Source organism: Lampris incognitus, chromosome 5, assembly GCF_029633865.1.
Source record: "Lampris incognitus isolate fLamInc1 chromosome 5, fLamInc1.hap2, whole genome shotgun sequence".
Lineage (NCBI taxonomy): Eukaryota > Metazoa > Chordata > Actinopteri > Lampriformes > Lampridae > Lampris > Lampris incognitus.
In genome coordinates this window covers 53,591,698-53,612,074 of record NC_079215.1, presented here as the reverse complement: position 1 = coordinate 53,612,074, position 20,377 = coordinate 53,591,698, and the positions used below count along the sequence as shown (strand labels likewise).

The following is a 20,377-nucleotide window of genomic DNA, read 5'->3' as shown; positions in this document are numbered from 1 at the left end:
CATAAAGATGATCATTCTTCTGACTAGTGATGCTGTAAACCCCATGCCGAAACATGCAGCATTCGACAAATTATATGGAGTGAAACGCGGGTCAAAATGGAAAGTCAAAAGAAGAAAAGGCTGAGGTAGCACACGCATCCGGGAACATGCAGGAGACGGTGGTATGTGGTTGGTATTCGTGGAAACCCACCCAAGAAGCAATAACAGAATAACACTGAAAACAAGAGTGTGAAATGCATCTAACCACAGTATACTAACGGTAGATATGGAATGGCACAAGTTAGACGCACACACACACACACACACACACACACACACACACACACACACACACACACACACACACACACATGGCTACAAACCAACCACAATGAGATGCAGCATGATGGCAAGATGCGGACATTGAGATATGGTGTTAGCAGTAGCTATCATAAAAGTGTTCACAATGTTGTGCTGATTGTGTCAAAAGTCGCAAGAGACGCTGACAAAGAGAGGGAGAGAGAGAGAGAGACAGACAGAGCGAGAGAGTGAGAGAGACAGAGAGAGCGAGAGAGTGACCAAGAGACAGAGCAAGAGAGAGAGCGACAGAGAGACAGAGACAGAGCGACCAAGAGACAGAGCGAGAGAGAGCGACAGAGAAAGACAGAGAGAGTGAGCGTGAGAGAGCGAGAGACAGAGCGACAGAGAGACAGAGCAAGAGAGAGTGAGAGTGAGAGAGCGAGAGACAGAGAGAAAGACAGAGAGACAGAGCGACAGAGAGACAGAGCAAGAGAGAGTGAGCGTGAGAGAGCGAGAGACAGAGAGAAAGACAGAGAGACAGAGCAAGAGAGACAGAGCGACAGAGACAGACAGAGAGAGTGAGCGTGAGAGAGCGAGAGACAGAGAGAAAGACAGAGAGACAGAGCAAGAGAGACAGAGCGACAGAGACAGACAGAGAGAGTGAGCGTGAGAGAGCGAGAGACAGAGAGAAAGACAGAGAGACAGAGCAAGAGAGACAGAGCGACAGAGACAGACAGAGAGAGTGAGCGTGAGAGAGCGAGAGACAGTGACAGAGAGAAAGACAGAGAGACAGAGCGAGTGAGACAGAGTGAAAGTGGAAAGAGTTAAAGTGAAGAGCGAGAGAGAGAGAGAGAGAGGAGGAGGAAAGGAGGTCTCAGTATTGAATAGCTGCAGCATAAAATAACAGTGAACTTATTGAATTAGCATAAAAACGAGCTCCCTGGAACTGTTTTGTGAGAGAGAGAGAGAGAGCGAGTAAAACCACAAGGCGTCCGAACGGCGTTGACAGTGTCTCCCTCATTCCCTCGTCCCCGTCAGCAGAAACAGGAGCTGAACGCTCGCATGTCTGTGTGTGTGTATTCATATTTGTGTCACACCTTCTCAAGGAAAACACAGACATAAGCAAAAAAAGAAAAAAAGACAGCACTTTTTCCAGACTTCTCTCTACCTCACACCCAAAGCCTTGAAAAATTAATTAAAGTGCCCATCTTTCAAACTTGGGTCTTTACCCCTTAAATACACAATGAGTTATTTCTGAGAGGGGACGATGCTGACTAACTGAATTTTCCGGTTAGATTACTCACTGGTGATCTAACTCTAGTTCTGGTCGAACGTTGCGAGGCGATGGACGTCATCCTCTCCAGCTCAACACGCAAAACACTATGAAACCAGGGCGCCCACGGCCGCCACGACCGAGCGGGCGGGCGGTCGGTCGTCTGAACCCTAGAGGCGTGCCTCGGTGTCGGTCTTTGTGTCTTCACAGTTTGACGGCCACCACACAAGCGCCAGCCCTGCCCAGACACAGAGGTGCTACCTGCGGGGACAGAGATGGGGGTTACACAACCACAGCCCGTGACAGTCGAAGCATTAGATGGCGTCTTTATTCTCTGTGCAGTGTTATAACTCAAGCGCTATAGCTATAAATAAACACTCGCAGGTAGCTTGGATTGACAGACTAGATCAGAGCATGCAAGAGCTTAGCGTAGGAGGCAGAATCAGCATAATCATAAACGGTGTCAGGAGACACTGTGCATCTTCTAGGTTGTCTCCCATGTTCCCTTACCATCTTATCTGTCTGTGTTTATTTAAATATTTAAATTCTTTTTGATACCCTATAACCACCTGCCCACCTGAGACCCCCCCCCCCTTGTTCTCCGCAGCACAGATTTCTCTAACATGGACTGTAATGGTTATGGCTTGAGTGAGATGCTCTGGGCGAGGCCAGATGCGAGGGCAATGTGGCGGGGAGCCGAGTCTAGTTGAGTAAGACTCGTTGTTTCACTTTTAAAAACCCCCCCTCCGACCCCGAATACCCCGCGTCCACGCCACCCGCTGCAGTACTGCAGAGCGGAAGGAACAATAATAGCATGAATCAAAAGCCACATTTACATAACCAGGCTGTGTGTGTCCCTTATGTAAATATTTTATAGGAGCATGTTGTAATATATACATTTATTTTATTGAACTGCTTTGATTGTGTGCCTGTACATATGTGCTAGTGCATATCTTTGCATGTGTGTGTAAGTGTGCATGTTTGTGTCTCTATATGTGTGAGCACAACAAGCCAGACTGAAGAGCTTTTAATGTATGCATATGATGATGGAGCCTGGTAAAGTGTGTATATATCCATACATATACGGCATACTGTGTTTACTTGTGTGGTAATGTTTTGTTGCACGTGTGCGTACCTGTGTCCATTCGTTGGTCTGTGGGTCATAAGACTCGACAGTGTTGAGGTACACCTGCCCGTCATAACCGCCCACCGCGAAGAGACGGTCGCCAAGGAGACAGACTCCCACAGCATCTCTGCTGATACTCATGGGGGCCACTGCTGTCCATGCATCCGTCTGAGGGTCATACCTATATAGGCACACATGAATAAAATACACACATGCACACACAGACAAACACACACATAGAGGGATTGCTAGCAACGCACCGTCCATGCCTATTTTCTCAAACATTCGAATCACACATTTCCACACTCCAGCACTGCGAGGTTTTGTATTCCGATGTGCTACATCTGTAATGTACATTTTTTTCTTTCTCATAAACAACACAGACATTTTTTTTTCTAAAGAATAAAAGCACCCGTAACATCTGCTCAACGGCAAAACCTACACGCGTATTTGCCTTTCCATACCTCGCCAACCTCACCCTCCCCCCCCCGCCGCCTCAGCATCGCCTCGCAATACGCACACTCACCTCTCTACGCAGTCGCTGAGCCGTGAAGCCAGCGACGAGGCCGGGGCATCGTGACCGCCAATGGCATACAGGAAACCGTTCCATGTGGCCACACCCACCCCGCCTCGGCGCTTCGCCATGGGAGCGCAACCGTTCCACCTGGTAGACAAGGTCGACAAATCATAACAACATCGGCCAGAGAAGAAGAAGAAGAGTACATAAAACAAATCATCGCTCCATATTATTATTATTATTATTGTCTTAGTCTTTCTTGAGCCGAGCACTTTCATTAAAATCCATATGCGTGTCTGACGGACGAACTAGAGGCGTTGTTCCCGCGGTGGTGTAGCGGTCTAAGCATCGGCTTTGTGTCGACAGTTGCCCACTGGAGACCGGGGGTTCGCGCCTCGGTCTTGGCAACGCTGTCTTCGGGCAGCGAATTTACGAATCCTACTATGGCCACGCCAAGACCCGCCCTACTCTGTCTGTGATTGGCTATCCCTATCCCTTAACCCCACCCTAACCTTAACCAACGGAGGCAACGAGTACTAGCCAATCAGAGGCATCGGGTCTTGGCGTGGCCATAGTAGGATTCGTGAATTCGCCTTCGGGAAGGGGGCGGAGTCGGCTTGTGTTCGTCACATGAATGCGTCTGTGTGTGTGTGTGTGTGTGTGTCGGAAAAAGCGGGAAAAAGCAGTGGTTCGGCCCGGAGTCGCCTCGTCACGAAAGTGGGGAGGTGTCTACTTCGAGACTGCCGGCCGGAGAGATGCAGTTGGCGAACGCATGCAGTACGAGGGTGGGCGTTTGAATTAAAATAGGGATCAATTGGCTACCAAATTGGGAGAAAAAAGGGAAAAAATCAGAAATAAATTTAGAAGAAATAGAGGAGTTGTTTGAAAGGGAGATCCCCTGACGCCCTCTATAGTTTAACTGTGCTTTTTTTTGGGGGGGTGTGGTTTCCTCCCTTTTTCTCCCGATTATACCCATCCAATTACCACACTCTTCCGAGCCGTCCCGGTCGCTGCTCCACCCCCTCTGCCGATCCGAGGAGGGCTGAAAACCACCACATGCCTCCTCCGATACATGTGGAGTCGCCAGCTGCTTCTTTTCACCTGACGGTGAGGAGTTTCGCCAGGTGGACGTAGCGCGTGGGAGGATCACGCTATTCCCCCCAGCCTCCAACACAGGCGCTCCGACTGACCGGAGGAGGGCGCTAGTGGAGCAACGGAATAGACCGCTACGCTACCCGGACGCCCCGTCCTCTATAGTCTAACTGGGCTTCCATCTACAGCAGTATAACAGAGGTGAAAAAGGGACAGTGTCCCCTCTACAAAGAACAGATGTAGGGAACAAGGCGGGTGTAGCTGAATAATTCCGGTTTGATGGCGTCCATCGTCTCAGACCTGTTGGTGTGCGGGTCGAAACACTCCACCGAGCGCAGACACGACGAGCCGTCACGTCCTCCCACGGCGTACAACCTGCGAGCAAGAAAGATAGGATGGTGTTGTCCTTCATCTGCGATGTACACAACAGACCCACACATAACTGCCCGCACAAAAAGGCACTAACAAATACAGACACACACACACACACTGCAGAAATTTCTGGCCTGCAGAAGTCCTATTTCAACTTAATGGAGTTGTGTGTGTGTGTGTGTGTGTGTGTGTGTGTGTGTGTGTGTGTGTGTGTGTGTCTCTATGTGCTTGTACGTGAAGGACCGGGGGGATGAAATGATGCGAGCAAACTCAGTCAGCCAGTACTGTTGGGGGCATCACAGTGCTAACCACCCGCAGTGTTTATGAGCGAGTATGTGTAAGCACCCACACCTGTTTGTGAGTGCGAGCGCATGTGTTGTGAGGGCAACCCTTCAAAAGCTATCCGAACAAGTCTGGCAAGTAATGAGCTCCATCAGGCAAAGATACCGCAGGAACCAACACACACACACACACACACACACACACACACACACATTCTGTGCTTGAGTTTTTGTTTCTGTATTAATTACCATCTATCAGGCCTTTCTGTGTTGCCTCTCTCCGAGTTGCCGAATAATAATAACACAACATCATGTTGCTAACAGCGCATCTTGTGACCCGTTAGGAAATTTTAGGGCAGGTAAGGAAGTTGGGTTTCAAGCTTACGTAGCCCAGAACTGACTCATATTATGTTTGAGTGTGTATAATTGTGTGTGTGTGTGTGTGTGTGAGAGGGGTGAGTGTGTGTGTGTAGGAGTAAGACTTAAGTTGCCGTGCAACCTTTGGTGGCATTCATGCCCCCCATGGCAAACAGTGCACATATGGTGGTATGTGTTACTGTATACACGTGTGTAACCTTCGCCACCATTGTTCAGTGTGTACAACAGCTCAGGAAAGGTGAACATAAAGAATTGCATGTGCAGCTTTTTTTGGGGGGGGGTTTCCCCCTTTTTCTCCCCAATTGTACTTGGCCAATTGCCCTATTTTCCGAGCCGTCCCGGTCGCTGCTCCACCCCCCTCTGCTGATCCGGGTAGGGCTGCAGACTACCGCATGCCTCCTCCCATACATGTGGCGTCGCCAGCCGCTTCTTTTCACCTGACAGTGAGGAGTTTCACCAGGGGGATGTAGCACGTGGGAGGATCACGCTATTCCCCCCCAGCCCCTCCCTCGAACAGGAGCCCTGACCGACCAGAGGCGGCGCTTAGTGCAGCAACCAGGACACTTACTCACAACCCGGCTTCCCACCCGCAGACACGGCCAATTGTGTCTGTAGGGATGCCTGACCAAGCCGGAGGAATCGAACTGGCGATCTCTGTGTTGGTAGACAGCAGAATAGACTGCTACGCTACCCTGGCGCCTGCATGTTCAGCTTTCAAAATTATTAGCTGCAACCTTCCCTCTGTCTTTGCTCTAGTTTTTAATAGTTTTGCATAAAGCTCTGTCACTCTTATCTCTCATGCAGCCATTACATAACCCTCTCTCTCTCTCTCTCTCTCTGTCTCGGTCTCTCTCTATCTCTCTCTCTCTGTCTCGGTCTCTCTCTCTCTCTCTGTCTTGGTCTCTCTCTCTCTCTCTCTCTCTGGATAACCCTTTTAAGGCCGGCCCTATGCCTTGACATGACAGGGCCTCTCTTATTTACCACTGCAGCTATGCTGAGGGGGTGTCAGTGCTGAACATGGACGGCCTGGGCTCTGCTAACAACCTGTACTCAGTGTCTATTTTGGTTTTTTTGATTTGTGTTGTTCCTGACTCGGCTTGTTTCCTTCAGAGATGGAAGAGGCACAGAAGGTATACAGCGTAGCCGTTGGTATCTGTTGTCCTATCTGACTTCTATTTGGAGCACACTGAATCAAAACCCTTGCAGCCCAGCAGCGGCTGATTTGGCATGGAAGTACTGAATCATGAATAACATTGGAGTGAATGTATTTGCACATGTTCACTTACTTCCCATTCAGTACAGCCACTCCCACGGTGCTCCTGGGTGTGGACATACTGGCAATGAAGCTCCACTGGCGAGCCTGGGGATCCCATCTGGGTGTGGCAAACCCAGATGGGGAGAAGAGTAAGAAAAAGAAGAAGAAGAGAGCCACTTTATTTTGTCACTGGAGGTTGTAAAGAGATGTGTTCTCTGCATGTAAGCCATCCTATTGTACAGCAGCAGAGAGCAGCTGCAGCATCCGGGGACCAACCCCAGCTCTTCTTTCCATTGCCTTGCTCAGGGGCACAGGCAGGAGTATTAACCCTAACATGCATGTCTTTTTGATGGTGGGAGGAAACCGGAGCGCCGGGAGCAAACCCACAAAGACACGGGGAGAACATGCAAACTCCACACAGAAAGGACCTGGGATGGCCTGGGTTTCGAACCCGGGACCTTCTTGCTGTGAGGCAACAGCGCTAACCCGCGGGCCACTATGCCGGCCATCAAAAAGACATGCATGTTAGGGTTAGTGCTCCTGTCCATGCCCCTGACCGAGGCATGGCAAGACGAACTGGAGTTGGTCCCCGGGTGCTGCACGGCGGCTGCCCTCTGCTCCCAGCTACACAGCTAGGATGGGTTAAATGCAGAGCATGAATTTCCCCACAGGGATTAATAAAGTACATTATATATTATATAATATAATATAATTGCTGTTCATAATCGCATAAAACACAGGTGTCAGGTTGTTATTTGTCAACTTAGAAACCTTAACTCTTAAACCTTCCTTACTTAAAAACCTTAGAAACTTAAACAGCTATGGTTGTGATTAAGGTATATGTTTGACCTGACTTGAGCTCTTCCCAGCTAGGGAGATCTGACTGACTGAAATATTTCAGTGAGTCAGATCCATGTGCCACACCTTTATTCAGAAATAAGCAAACTGCATGAAACATATCAAGTAACAGGGAGAAACTAGTCGGCTTGAAGAGTTTAAGTCAGTTAAACTTGGGCTGTCAACGCTAAAATGTTGCACGCTTATAGGATTTCCTCGCGTCTTGCAGTTTAATTAGCTAGCCAGGTTTGAACGTGTTAATTGTTGCTATGTGGGATGGTGTGTTATAACCGCTGTGACTGCACAGCCCCCTTCCACCAAAGCGTCGTAACGAAGCCACTCGAGACTTCTATTTTTGTCAAGCGACAGATTTCCGACATGTCGGCAACCTCGTCCTTTTGAACACGGTTTCTGAACTGTGTCACATGTCATTCCTCTCTCCGCACCCCGTCTTTCCTGTCACACTTCACTGTTGTGTCACTCCTCGGGATAAAACGCCGACAAAAAAATGCTTAAGAGCAAAATCAACCTCGTGAGTGCAGATGCACCCGGAAACGTTGTTAAATAGACTGCTTTTAATCAAACAAAATGCTCCCCCTCCTTTTTCTCCCTAATTGTACTTGGCCAACTACCCCGCTCTTCTGAGCCGTCCCGGTCGCTGCTCCACCCCCCTCTGCCGATCCGGGGAGGGCTGCAGACTACCGCATGCCTCCTCTGATACACGTGGAGTCGCCAGCCACTTCTTTTCACCTGACAGTGAGGAGTTTCACCAGGGGAATGTAGCGCGTGGGAGGATCACGCTATTCCCCCCCAGCTCCCCCGAACAGGCGCCCTGACCGACCAGAGGAGGCGCCAGTGCAGCTACCAGGACACATACCAAGATCCGGCTGCCCAGCCGCAGACACGGCCAATTGTGTCTGTAGGGACGCCCGACCAAGCCACGCTACCTGGACGCCCCCCATACAAAATGCTTTAAATTGCGTAGGCTTTTTTGACAGTTAGAGCCAACTGACTACAGTTAATTTGTATTTTTGGAACACTGCATTTCCATTCACTACTTCTCTTCAGGTATCTGGACAGTTTAGGGTAGCTGACAATTTGCTATGGTTCCCTTTTAGCCCTCCATCTAAGTTTGAGAATATTCCAAACCAATAAAAATCAGTTGAAGACTTGAAAGGACACTATCCAGTCTTTAGGCGTGATATGTGACTGGGCCGGGAGTATAATGCATTTTAAAATTGTTCGGCGCTAACTTTAACTTGACCTTAGACCTGCACAACGGTAGTGAGAAAGTGACCACGGAGGTAAGTAGAAACCTGCAAATTTAGGCTTTGAGCTGCAAACCACTGAAAGATCTGCAGGTTTCCTGGGCCATGAAATGTAGGCCAGCACCAAAACCACAACATCGGCTGTATGAATCCTCTCACCGCTCCACTGTGCTCAGGTAGCTCCAGCCATCGTGTCCTCCCACTGCATACATGGGCCCCTCTAAGACTGCTACACCTGCAACACATGGTCCCGTACACTGGTTACACCATGGCAGCCCCCCAAAACGTTTTCTGCACGAGCGAGCCCATGAAAATTCACAAAGGGCCTTGGCGCGCTAGTGTGTCTGCTTGTGTGTTCCAGGATCCAGATCATTAAACGTGCTGAGGTGCCAGTATGTTGGCACTGCAGTACTCAGGCGACTTATCCACGAGAACATCTGGAGTTTCCAGATGTGTGTTTACCCCCCTCCGCCCCCACCCCATGAAAAGACACACTCACACACACGCATGCTTTATCTAGTGTTGTCATCTAGCCCACATCCAACCTCTTACTCCCACAAGCTCTACTCCGGATGTGATGTCATGAGTACGTGTGTGTGTGTGTATTTGAGTGTGTGTGTAGTCTCTTTCACACTAAAACCATTGCCTGCTCTTAGATCAGCCCAGTAAGGTCTACTCCTTTATTAAATTGCCCGTGAAAAAAAGGGTGAGTGGCCTCGGTCGTTGTTGCTATACTGATGTGTGCTGCTATTTCTCAGATGTTCATGAGAGGATAATGGAAAGCCATGCATAATGTTCGGTTTTCCATTGTGTCAACGCACTAGTTTGTGCATTGAGACAATGTAGCTCAGCTTAAAGCAATTCTGTTCAATTCAGATCAATTCAATTCAAAGATAATTCAAGTGTAAATGTAAAATACACACACACACACACACACACACACACAAACACACACACACACACACACACACACACACACATATACTATATATGTATATAAACAAGGTGCCTACCTAAGCCATGCCGATGTGTGGACATGGGGGGCATAACGCTCCAAGTCTTGCTGTGGGGGTTGTAACACTCCACGGTATTGAGAGTTTTCAGTCCATCCCGGCCACCAACCACGTACAGACGTCCATCGAGAACAGCCACTCCGAACTGAAGCCTCCGGCCACTCATGGTGGCCACCTGCCTCCACGTGTTCCGGCGAAGACAGTACTGCTCTATACTGGTAGCACCTGGGACCAGCATATATACAAAAATAATCAAACACACACACATATAATATATATATATATATCACGTGTATGGCACATATATGTATATCATATTAGCAGCTGATGAGTGCATGACGAACAAAACAAGCTTGTACTGTAATGCATTAAAGTTTTTTTCCTTCATCTATGTTTTTATATAGATGAAGGAAAATTTTATTTATATATATATATAAAGCTCAGATCTGCTATTTCAAATGAATCCATGTTCATTCTCCTGCGAAAGCCTATTTCCCCCCCCTTTTTCTCCCAATTGTAGTTGGCCAATTACCCCACTTTTCCAAGCGGTCCCGGTCGCTGCTCCATCCCCCCTGCTGATCCGGGGAGGGCTGCAGACTACCACATGCCTCCTCCCATACATGTGGAGTCGCCAGGCACTTCTTTTCACCTGACAGTGAGGAGTTTTGCCAGGGGATAGACCGCCACGCCACCTGGATGCCCACGTTTTTTTGGTCATTCTGCTATAGTTACACTTGGTCAAGATGAATTTGATCAGATCAGAGTGCTGTGTATCTACACTTGGTTTATGAATGACATTTCTATGTCTCTAGTGGCTGTATCATATAAGTGCTTTACATCACTACTTTCAACCTTTGCTTCCTATGTGCTTGTTGTGGCTGGACTGCATCCGGACCACAACGAATTTCTTTCCGAATCTGACCCTGATGGATGCCACACCTGGGGCCTCATGTATCAATCGTTACTATGGGCAAATTTGTGCGTACACACCCATGGAATCTTTTAGCCCTCCAGTTGTCTGACAGGCAGCAGCAAAGCATGACGGTTATTTGTAATGCCTTCCTTCTAACATCTATTGTCTACCTCTTGCAACAAGCAGTCACCCAGGCCTGCAAAGACATCAGTGTTAGCCAACCGGCGTCTAAATTCAGGGGTTACCCAGGTTCTACACTGGTCTCTGAGACAAACTTCAGGGCTAAAAAAATCTCATGGGATGTGTACGCACAAATTTACCCATAGTAATGATTGCTACATGAGGCCACCGGTGTTTAAGACTGGACATGAATGAGAGCAAAATCAAATTTTTGTGCATCCATATATAATGCCGGTATAATATGGCATTAAAAGTTGCACAGAAAGAACAGGTATAACCGTAGGCTCATTACTGCCCCCGAGATCGCTTCCGTTTTTGGTCTGAATATTTGTATTCATATGTGTATTGAAAGCATCGCTGCATGTTATAGATAAAGAGAAAGAAAAAGAAAACCATTTTTTTCTTGAAATTATTTTTAAAAAATTTGTAAGTTGAGCTAATATGTAATCAGGTCAGCAAATGCCCTGCTCAACTCGTCCAAAAAAAATGCTGCAATAAAATTCCCTTGAATGTATTTTTTTTTATTTAGGAAGCTACAGCACACTACACACGTTTTAGTTTCATCGGTATGAGAAAGATGAAGGTCGGATATGATGTGTTACAACTGGTATGTAAATCAGCCATTTAAGCAATTGAAAACCCACTTTCACCATCTTCTCATCACGGGGCACCGCTTAATGCGTCGTGGAGTGTTTTTGTGCTCCCAAGCAGAAGAATTTCACTTCAGTTTTTCTGTGATAATTTAAGCTTGTGATTAGCCTGGGACCCAGATGAATTCACAAATGCTAATTAGCCTGGGCTCCTCTCCGTTCGCTTTTGATTTCCGAGGGGTGTTATCAACAGGCGCAGACCAAAATGGCTCTGGGTGCACTTGGATAGGCCCACAACCAATCAGAGCAGTGAAACGTGTGACGTAGCGGTGCATAACCTTTTACCACATCCTGTCAGAAGTATGGCGAGCACATCTTTCTTATCAACAAAAGCTTTAAGGGCAGTTGTTTGTTATTCTTTCCTTTTCCCCCCCTTTTTCTCCCCAACTGTACCCGACCAATTACCCCCACTCTTCCGAGCCGTCCCGGTCGCTGCTCCACCCCCTCTGCCGATCCGGGGAGGGCTGCAGACTACCGCATGCCTCCTCCCATACATGTGGAGTCACCAGCCGCTTCTTTTCACCTGACAGTGAGGAGTTTCACCAGGGGGACGTAGCACGCGGGAGGTTCACGCTATTCCCCCCCAGTTCCCTCTCCCCCCCTGAACAGGTTCCCCGACTGACCAGAGGAGAGCTAGTGCTGCCCGACCTGACACATAAGCACAGGACACAGGTCTACCAGACTCAGTACCCACACCCGTCCACCCGCAACACGGCCAATTGTGTCTGTAGGGACGCCCGACCAAGCTGGAGGTAACACGGGGATTCGAACCGGCGATCCCTGTGTTGGTAGGCAACGGAATAGACCGCCACGCCACCGTCTTCTAGAGAAACTATATCGCCCAGTTCGTTTAATGCCTTTGTGACAGTGGATTCAACAGACTCTAATGGCGCCAATGGCGCTCCTCTGTACGTAGGCGTTATTTCCCCCCCACCTGCATTCTGGGAAGCCCCGCCCCTACTCTGCCTCTGCTTGGCTAACCCTATCCCTAATCCCATCCCAACCAACATAACCAACAAGTACTGGCCAATCAGAGGCAGAGTTCCCGGAATGCGGGTGGGAGAAAAATAAGGCTGTACGTCATCGTATCAAACCCGCCCTCTATGAAATCAATGTTATTTGTGTAGCCCAATATCACAAACGAATGAATATTAGATAAAGGGTTGTGATAGGCCCAACCCGGGCCACGTCGGCTGGAAACCTGTCTGAATGGGAGGGTGGCCAGATTATATACGCCAGAGCGGATGTAAAACATGAGCTCACAGATTTGTCTGGTTCCCAGGCTAGTTTATGATGAGAATTAAAAAAAAATCTCCTGAACTCATCTTAATTCTTACTTGCAATCCTTAAGATTTAAATGAACACTACTACTACTAGTATTTTCTGCTGCTCCCGTTAGGAGGCGCCACAGCGGATCATCCGTTTCCATCTCTTCCCTGTCCTCTGCACCTTCCTCTGTCACACCAGCCACCTGCATGTCCTCCCTCACCACATCCATAAACCTCCTCTTTGGCCTTCCTCTTTTCCTCTTCCCTGGCAGCTCCATATTCGCAGGGTTCCCACTCTTTTCTAGAGATCATTTTCCAGGACTTTTCCAGGACACTGTCAGCGATGATCTAGCTGGGATGACAGACAGGGGTCATGCCATACACTATGTTCCCCTCTGTGGAAGTCTGATTGGAAAGACGTGCAGTCCTAGGCTATAACTTCTTATCTATGAAATCAGCTCTTACATGCTTAGAAATTATGACAAATCGATCCCAGAATAACGCAGGTGAGAAATATGGGAAATATTCGTTTCGGGGCACTCCGATAGATTGCCTAGTAGTTAATTCTAAGCTAAAGGAAAATAAGAAGAATGTTGAAATAATTTTCCAGGACAACACAAGATTTTCCAGGACATTTTAGTTTTCGTTTTTTTTCCATGTGTTTTCCATGACTGGAAAATTGGTCAGCTATTTTCCAGGTTTTCCAGGACATGTGGGAACCCTGTAGTCAGCATCCTTCTCCCAATATATTTTCCATGTGTTTTGCATGACTGGAAAATTGGTCAGCTATTTTCCAGGTTTTCCAGGACATGTGGGAACCCTGTTATCAGCACCCTTCTCCCAATATACCCAGCGTCTCTCCTCCACACATGTCCAAGCCATCTCAATCTTGCCTCTCTTGCTTTGTCTCCAAACCGTCCAATCTGAGCTGTCCCTCTAACATAATCGTTCCTAATCCTGTCCTTCTTCATCACCCCCAGTGAAAATCTTAGCATCTTCACCTCTGCCACCTCCAGCTCCACCTCCTGTCTTTTCATCAATGCCACTGTCTCCAAACCGTACAACATAGCTGGTCTCACAACCATCTTGTAAACCTTCCCTTTAACTCTTGCTGGTACCTTTCTGTCGCAAATCACTCCTGACACTCTTCTCCACCCACTCCACCCTGCCTGCACTCTCTTCTTCACCTCTCTTCTGCACTCCCCGTTACATTGGACAGTTGACCCCAAGTATTTAAACTCATACGCCTTCATCACCTCTACCTCTTACGATCTGTGTGTGCGTGTGTGTGTGTGTGTAGGGGTATGACTTAATCGACTGTCCAACCTTTGGTGCCATCCATGCCCCCCACGGCAAACAGGGCGCCGACAGTCGCTTTACGGGGCCGGGTGCGTGGACTCTGCAGCAGGGGCCGGCGCTGGGGCAGCAGGTGGTATTTCATCCCCTCCATTAGAAGCCGCTGGCACTCCACGCTGTCCCTCAGCAGATAGTTGGACTCCAGATCCACCAAAAACTACACACACACACACACAAGAGCATACATAAAGTTTCAAACCCATGTAACCAAGCATCAGCAATTGAGAGGGAAATAGAAAAGTCCATATGCATTTTTGAGCGAAGGTGGAAACGGGACCCCGCGATGCTGAGAGCAGGATAAGCGGTTCAGATAATGGATGGGATGGATGGATGGAAATGGGAGTGATGTGAAAAGGAATGGCTTGGCCAAATGTTATGGTAATTCACAAAGCTGCAAATTGCAAATGTGCAATAAGGAAATTTGGTTTCCCAAAACCAAGATTGATGACGGTGATCATTAAACGTGAATTTATCACCATCGCCGGTATGATCCTTATTGCCACGATCTGGCAGCTCCAGTTTGTAATGGTGTGGCTGGAGCATTATCAGTGAGTGCCATCAGGGATATAAGGGTCTAGAGAAAGCTGTTCACTCATTGATTGAGAGATTAGATCAGAGCAAGAGCCATTAGAGCTGCCCACACAAATAGGAGGACGCACACACACACATGCGTGCACACACACACACACACACACACACTATCGGAGACACGAGAGGACTAATCTGTCTTCAACATCTCATCAGCTTTCAAGACCATGCCAGCTAACCTCATCTGCACACAGTCTCTCTCTCTCGCTCTCTCTCTCCTCATAAACACACACACACACACACAAGATCACACGCACACACACAAGCTCACAAGCTCACACACATACAAACACACACACACACACAAGCTCACACGCACACAATTTCACACGCGCGCACACACACACACACGCATGCACACAAGCTCACACACACACACACACACACAAGCTCACAAGCTCACACACATACAAACACACACACACACACACACACACATTTAGATGTGGCTTGCAGCACGAGGTACTTCCCTCTATCACCCCGTTTTTAAAATATGTCCTCAAGGAAACACTGATTGTAAGAGATGCAGGACCGGAGGAAATAAGTTTTACCCCAAGGCAAGAGATGCAAGATTTACATTTAGATAGTTGTGTATGTGTGTGTGTGTGTGTGTGTGTATGTGTCATAGATGGAAACTAGTGGACAGGCCAGAGGAAATTGAATCTTCACAAGATTTATTTAAAGATCTCAGCATGTGCGTGCACGCGTGTGTGTGTGTGTGCGGGCGTGCATGCGGTAAAGGGAAGTCGGCGGCGACAGAAAATAGTCGCAATGAATCACTCACAGGGGGGGACATTTAATAGAGAAGATGCGATCGAAGGCGCCCGACAGCCTCGAACGTTTGCTATATCGTCCCGTTTCGTTCTCTGCCTTCCTCCCTTCTTCTTCCTTCCTCCGCCCAAAAAAGACAGATTGAGCCCGGCGTGGAGGGAAAGCGGCAGGGCATCTTCGCAGCAAAATAGGATTATTTTTCATGGGACAACTTTTACCGCCAAAACTGACATACGGGTTTTCTCGGCCACGTGGTGAACAGCCCGCACTGGAAAATGGATGAAGGGTTTCTTCGCCGGGATGAGCCACTGCTCTCTTTAATGGGCTCAGCATCCCCCATATATCTGCACAAGGACAAATTACGGGGACTGAATTAAATTTAGTCCAATTCATTATCGTGTTCGATATATGTGTGTGTGTGTGTGTGGGGGGGGTGGGTGCGTGCTCATGTTCACTTTTGTGCTGACGCAACATCTTTTTACTTTGTTGCAGTTCGGCAGTCTCAGTGTAGTGTTCTGTGTTGAGCCTGATTGCTGAAGTGATACATTGTATCCAGTTCTGAAACTCCGCTCTTTCTGCTGCCCGGGTAGCAACTTTTTACCGTACGTGTTGCGTTAGCGGGGATACGGGGATTCCTGACCCCCCCCATTCCGGCGCCCCTGTGCACATGCAGGGTACAGCGAAAGAGAGAGCTAGCCAGAGAGAGAGAGAGAGAGAAAGGGGAGGAGAGAGAGGAAGCGAGAGAGAGAGAGAGAGAGAGGAAACAGTTTGTCCTCTCCCAGCGTGATGTGAGGGATGGAGTGCACTGGAGGGAATAATGTGGAATCCTATGAGCCTCCATCCCCCTCCTCCTTTTCCCTGACCTCCCCCCAAGGGGAGGGGGTGTTTGGGGAGGGGGGGGGGGGAGAGAAAGCTCAGCTCGCCTCTCTGTCCCGCCTCAAAGCCAGTCAGCGGAGACATTCCGTCCCTTAACCATGAACGCCGGCTCGCCCTCTCTATCGCTCATGCGCACGTACTCCCCGCTCCATTTTCTCATCCGTTCCCGCCCTCCTCCTCTCATTTGCTCTCCGACATACGCTGCTTACCCACCTCATGTTGACTTTTAATGTCGACTAACCCCCCCCACCCCACCCCACCCACACCACCACCTTTCCCGCCCTGTAAATCTGCTTGGTGCTCTCTGCCTGAACCGTGGCTCAGACTCTCTGCCGAGATGATTCAGACCAGACTCGGTGTGTGCAAGTTGTGTGTGTGTGTGTGTGTGTACGTATATATGAGTGTGTATGTGTGCGCGTGTGTGAGTGTAAGTAGGCAAAGAGGGGGTTGGATGAAGCATTATTCAAGTAAATTGGGGTCTTCCTGATAAATAGCCGGTGTAGCAGCCCCGATAGAAAATTCACTAATTGGCTGATGACTATCGACTGCATGTCTGCTTGAGTCGTATTCCTCGTCTTGTCCGCGTTTATGGCTCGTGAGGCCGTTAAACGCTTAATCTATTTTTCCAGTGCGGGTAGTGGGGGGGCGGGGGCATGATGGCATGTCATCGGTTGTTTAGGGTTCGATTCGACCCGCTCCTCTTTCGTGCCGCGGCTCTTCCCTTTCCTCACGCTCCCTCTCTCCAGTTAGCTCTCCCGTTTTGTTCCCGGTTGCATGTCACAGACGGACCCGGCCAGACTCATACTGCAGATGTAAAGGTTAATAATGGACAAGCACGGACTTGGCGTGCTGCGCTGGTGCAGGGTTGAGGAGTAACAGATGAAGAGAAAGGAAATGGAAAGTTATAACGAGAGCGCGAGAGCGAGAGAGTAAAGCGGAGAGAGTACGCTTTCGTGCACTTTTCTGAGATAAAGAGGAAAGAACCGACTGACGAAGAGAACAGATAACTGCAGGAAAAAGGGAAATAATTCAATACTGTGAAATGGTGCATGTGTGTGGACCCATAGCTCTGGCCATTAACATACTCTCTGCCTAGTATATTAACTGTTGGGCATTATCAGAGAGTTGCACCAGGCACTAGAAGGAGTGAGGAGAGACTGACAGAGAGAGAGAGAGAGAGAGAGAGAGAGAGAGAGAGAGAGAGAGAGAGAGAGAGAGAGAGAGAGAGAGAGAGAGAGAGGTGTATGTGCCCATTCACACATATACCAGTGCACACAAACACACATATATGCACACACACACACACACACACACACACACACACACTGTAGAGTGAGTACAGAAGAGAAGGGCCCCTCTTATCACAGGTTGATCTCACCTGTGGCTGCAGCAGAGGCAACCGGATATGGGCCAGCAGCGAGGGAAGCAGAGCCTGCCGGGCGGGGGCGTCGTGAGCCACCCACGTCAGCAACGCCGTTACCACAGTCTCCTCCTCGGGAATGTTGATATCATCAGAGGTCAAGAGTTTCTCCATCTCCTCCACAGGGAGCAGCAGGAACTCCTGGCCTCCTATCACATCAATGAAGTGCTCCTGACAGATGGGCGAAGGGTTGAACACAGAGACGGAGAAAGAGAGAGAGCAAGTGAGGGCGGGGGGGGAGAGAGAGACAAACATCCATCCATTATTCATTCCATCCATTATCCAAGCCGCTTATCCCAACTGGGGTCGCGGGATGCTAGAGCCTATCCCAGCAGTCATCAGGCAGCAGGCGGGAGGCACCCTGGACAGGCCGCCAGTCCATCACAGGGCCGACACATTCACACCTAGGGACAATTTAGTATGGCCGACTCATCTCACCTACATGTCCTTGGACTGTGGGAGGAAACCGGAGCACCGCACAGACACTGTGAGAACATGCAAACGCCACACAGAGGACGACCCGGGACGACCCCCAAGGTTGGACAACCCCCGGGGTTCGAACCCTGGACCTTCTTGCCGTGAGGCGGCCATGCTAACCACTGCGCCACCGTGCCGCCCATTAAATTACATAATACAGATCATAAATAAACGTTGCATAAATAAAACGACATAAATTACAAATTATTTGTATTTTAATTAAAAAAAAAATCTCACACCAGCATTTTGTTTTTGAGGATGAAGAGGAGGGGAATGGAGGAAGGGAACGTGAGCGAGAGAACAGAGTGAGAAAAATGGTAAAGAAGTGGATGTGAGGAGACAAAGAAGAGGGAGAAATGGCTCGGTGGAGGTGAAGATGAGGAGGCGTTAGTTAGGTGCAGAGGCAGGTTGAGAAGGGGGGGGGGTCATAGGTACTGGTGTGAAGGAGGAGAGGAGGAAACAACAAGCAGGAAGATAATGGGGAGAGGGACGCAGCAGGCAAAGAACAGGGCGGGGAGAATGCAGGGCAAGCATGCAGACACACACACACACGCACACACAGACACACACACACACTCACACAAACACACACAAGCCCTCAGCACTGACAGAAAAATAGTTGGTTTAATTCACGCAAATGGGAGAAAAATGATCAAGTCGGTCTGTTGCATGGCTTTCACACAGATTTTAGTAATCCTACGTGTGTGTGTGTGTGTGTGTGTGTGTGTGTGTGTGTGTGTGTGTGTGTGTGTGTGTGTGTGTTCGTGTGTATGTGCGTGCACAAGTGAATCATAGGGAGCGGCAGCCAGTCACGCCAAGATAAAGCCACCTCTAGTATATAATTACCCCAGATTATACTTTAATAATAATCCACTTAGGGAGAGCGAGAGAGGGCGAGAGAGAGGGCGAGAGAGAGAGCAGAGGGGCATAAAGAAAGAGAGACAGAGAGACTGAAAACAATACAGCAATGAAAGAGAAAACCGACGTCTGGCAGAGAAAGAGGATGGAAAAAAAGAACAGAGGGGTAAAAAAAAAGAGAGAAGCGAAGAAGAGGGAAATAAGTGTGGCCAGATCAAATGGATAGAGCAGCTATTCCATAGTTGCCATGGCAACCGCGGGCGGGGGGGGGGGACTCATTGTGGCGATAACAATGTGCGCGGCACGATGTGAGTGAGAAACCTAATTTGTTGGCCAAGGAAAAAAGAAAAAAAAACAACGAGACTGAGGGACGGACAGACAAACGAGGGAAATTAGCGAGACGCAGAGTGTGTATGTGCATGAGTGAGATGTACTATAAGGTTGTGGGGTAACCGTGTGCATTTGTGTCTCAAATGTGTCTACCAGCAATTTTTGCTGAGCTCTTTCACATCCTGCCATCCAGAAACATCTTTTTATTTCAATATCATACGGTTAAAAAAACAAAAAATCCTTCACCAACCTTTCACCTAGTCTTACATCCGCAAGATTTAAGGGCAAAAATGGACTACATCAGTTGTGTTTACATTAACGTTCACTATACCTTGGAGCTGGACAAATACTCAGCCACGGTGGCCTCATTAGTGGCGAGCAACAACCCAGACAGCATCCGGATGTGGGCCACTTCAGGCAATGATGCGGCACTGACGGCCTTCTTCTGGCCCTGACAAAATGGATGTGAGCCTGAAGCGGCCTACACGTATAACAGCAAATATGGCCCAAATATGCCAAATTATATGTGGACCTTTTTTTTGGCAAAGATGTGGTGCTGTCCGCAACATGTCATCTGGATGTGACCCTGAATACGGGCCAGAGTACAAGTCGCACTCAGCCAAAAATGTGTTGTTGCGAGTTAAAAAACATATATATCAGTCGCTTCGGTGTATAAGTCTCATTTACATGGTGGTACAGTAGTGACGCGCCGGTCAGGGTTTGTAATAGCGAGGGCGTCCGGGTAGCGTAGCAACACGGGGATCCCAGGTCGAATCCCCGTGTTGCTCCCGGCTTGGTTGGGCGTCCCTACGGACCCCATTGGCTGTGTCTGCGGGTGGGAAGCCGGATGTGGGTATGTGTTCTGGTTGCTGCAGTAGCGCCTCCTCTGGTCGGTCGGGGCGCCTGTTCGGCGGGGGGGGGGGAACTGGGGGGAATAGCGTGATCCTCCCACGTGCTACGTCCCCCTGGTGAAACTCCTCACTGTCAGGGGATAAGAAG

At 48.9% G+C, this 20,377-nt stretch overlaps 2 protein-coding genes across 2 annotated transcripts in view; both read right to left on the bottom strand.

Annotated features, from left to right (window-relative positions):
- The window catches only part of wdr19 (WD repeat domain 19), a 43,812-nt gene extending 42,165 nt beyond the window's left edge, over positions 1-1,647 (bottom strand). The window contains exon 1 of the mRNA XM_056279540.1: positions 1,584-1,647. Within this exon, the coding sequence (XP_056135515.1) occupies positions 1,584-1,634 (51 nt within the window). The 5' untranslated portion in view covers positions 1,635-1,647. The remainder of the gene's footprint in view (positions 1-1,583) is intronic.
- A 26-nt stretch (positions 1,648-1,673) lies between these two features.
- LOC130112255 (kelch-like protein 5) lies at positions 1,674-15,575 on the bottom strand. Its single transcript, XM_056279538.1, has 9 exons — positions 15,431-15,575; positions 14,029-14,215; positions 9,692-9,916; positions 8,838-8,913; positions 6,605-6,691; positions 4,588-4,662; positions 3,205-3,342; positions 2,688-2,859; positions 1,674-1,813 (listed from the first exon to the last, which is right to left on the bottom strand). Exons 1-9 carry the CDS (start codon positions 15,440-15,442, stop codon positions 1,757-1,759), a joined length of 1,029 nt encoding a protein of 342 aa, XP_056135513.1. The 5' UTR covers positions 15,443-15,575; the 3' UTR covers positions 1,674-1,756.
- Between the last annotated feature and the right edge of the window lie 4,802 nt (positions 15,576-20,377).

Coding starts and splice junctions, on each gene's coding strand:
- LOC130112255 (XM_056279538.1), bottom strand. Junction 6,692..8,837: donor TACCTGAGCACAGTGGAGCG/GTGAGAGGATTC, acceptor TGCCACACCCAG/ATGGGATCCCCAGGCTCGCC. Junction 3,343..4,587: donor TTCGACCCGCACACCAACAG/GTCTGAGACGAT, acceptor CTTGTCTACCAG/GTGGAACGGTTGCGCTCCCA.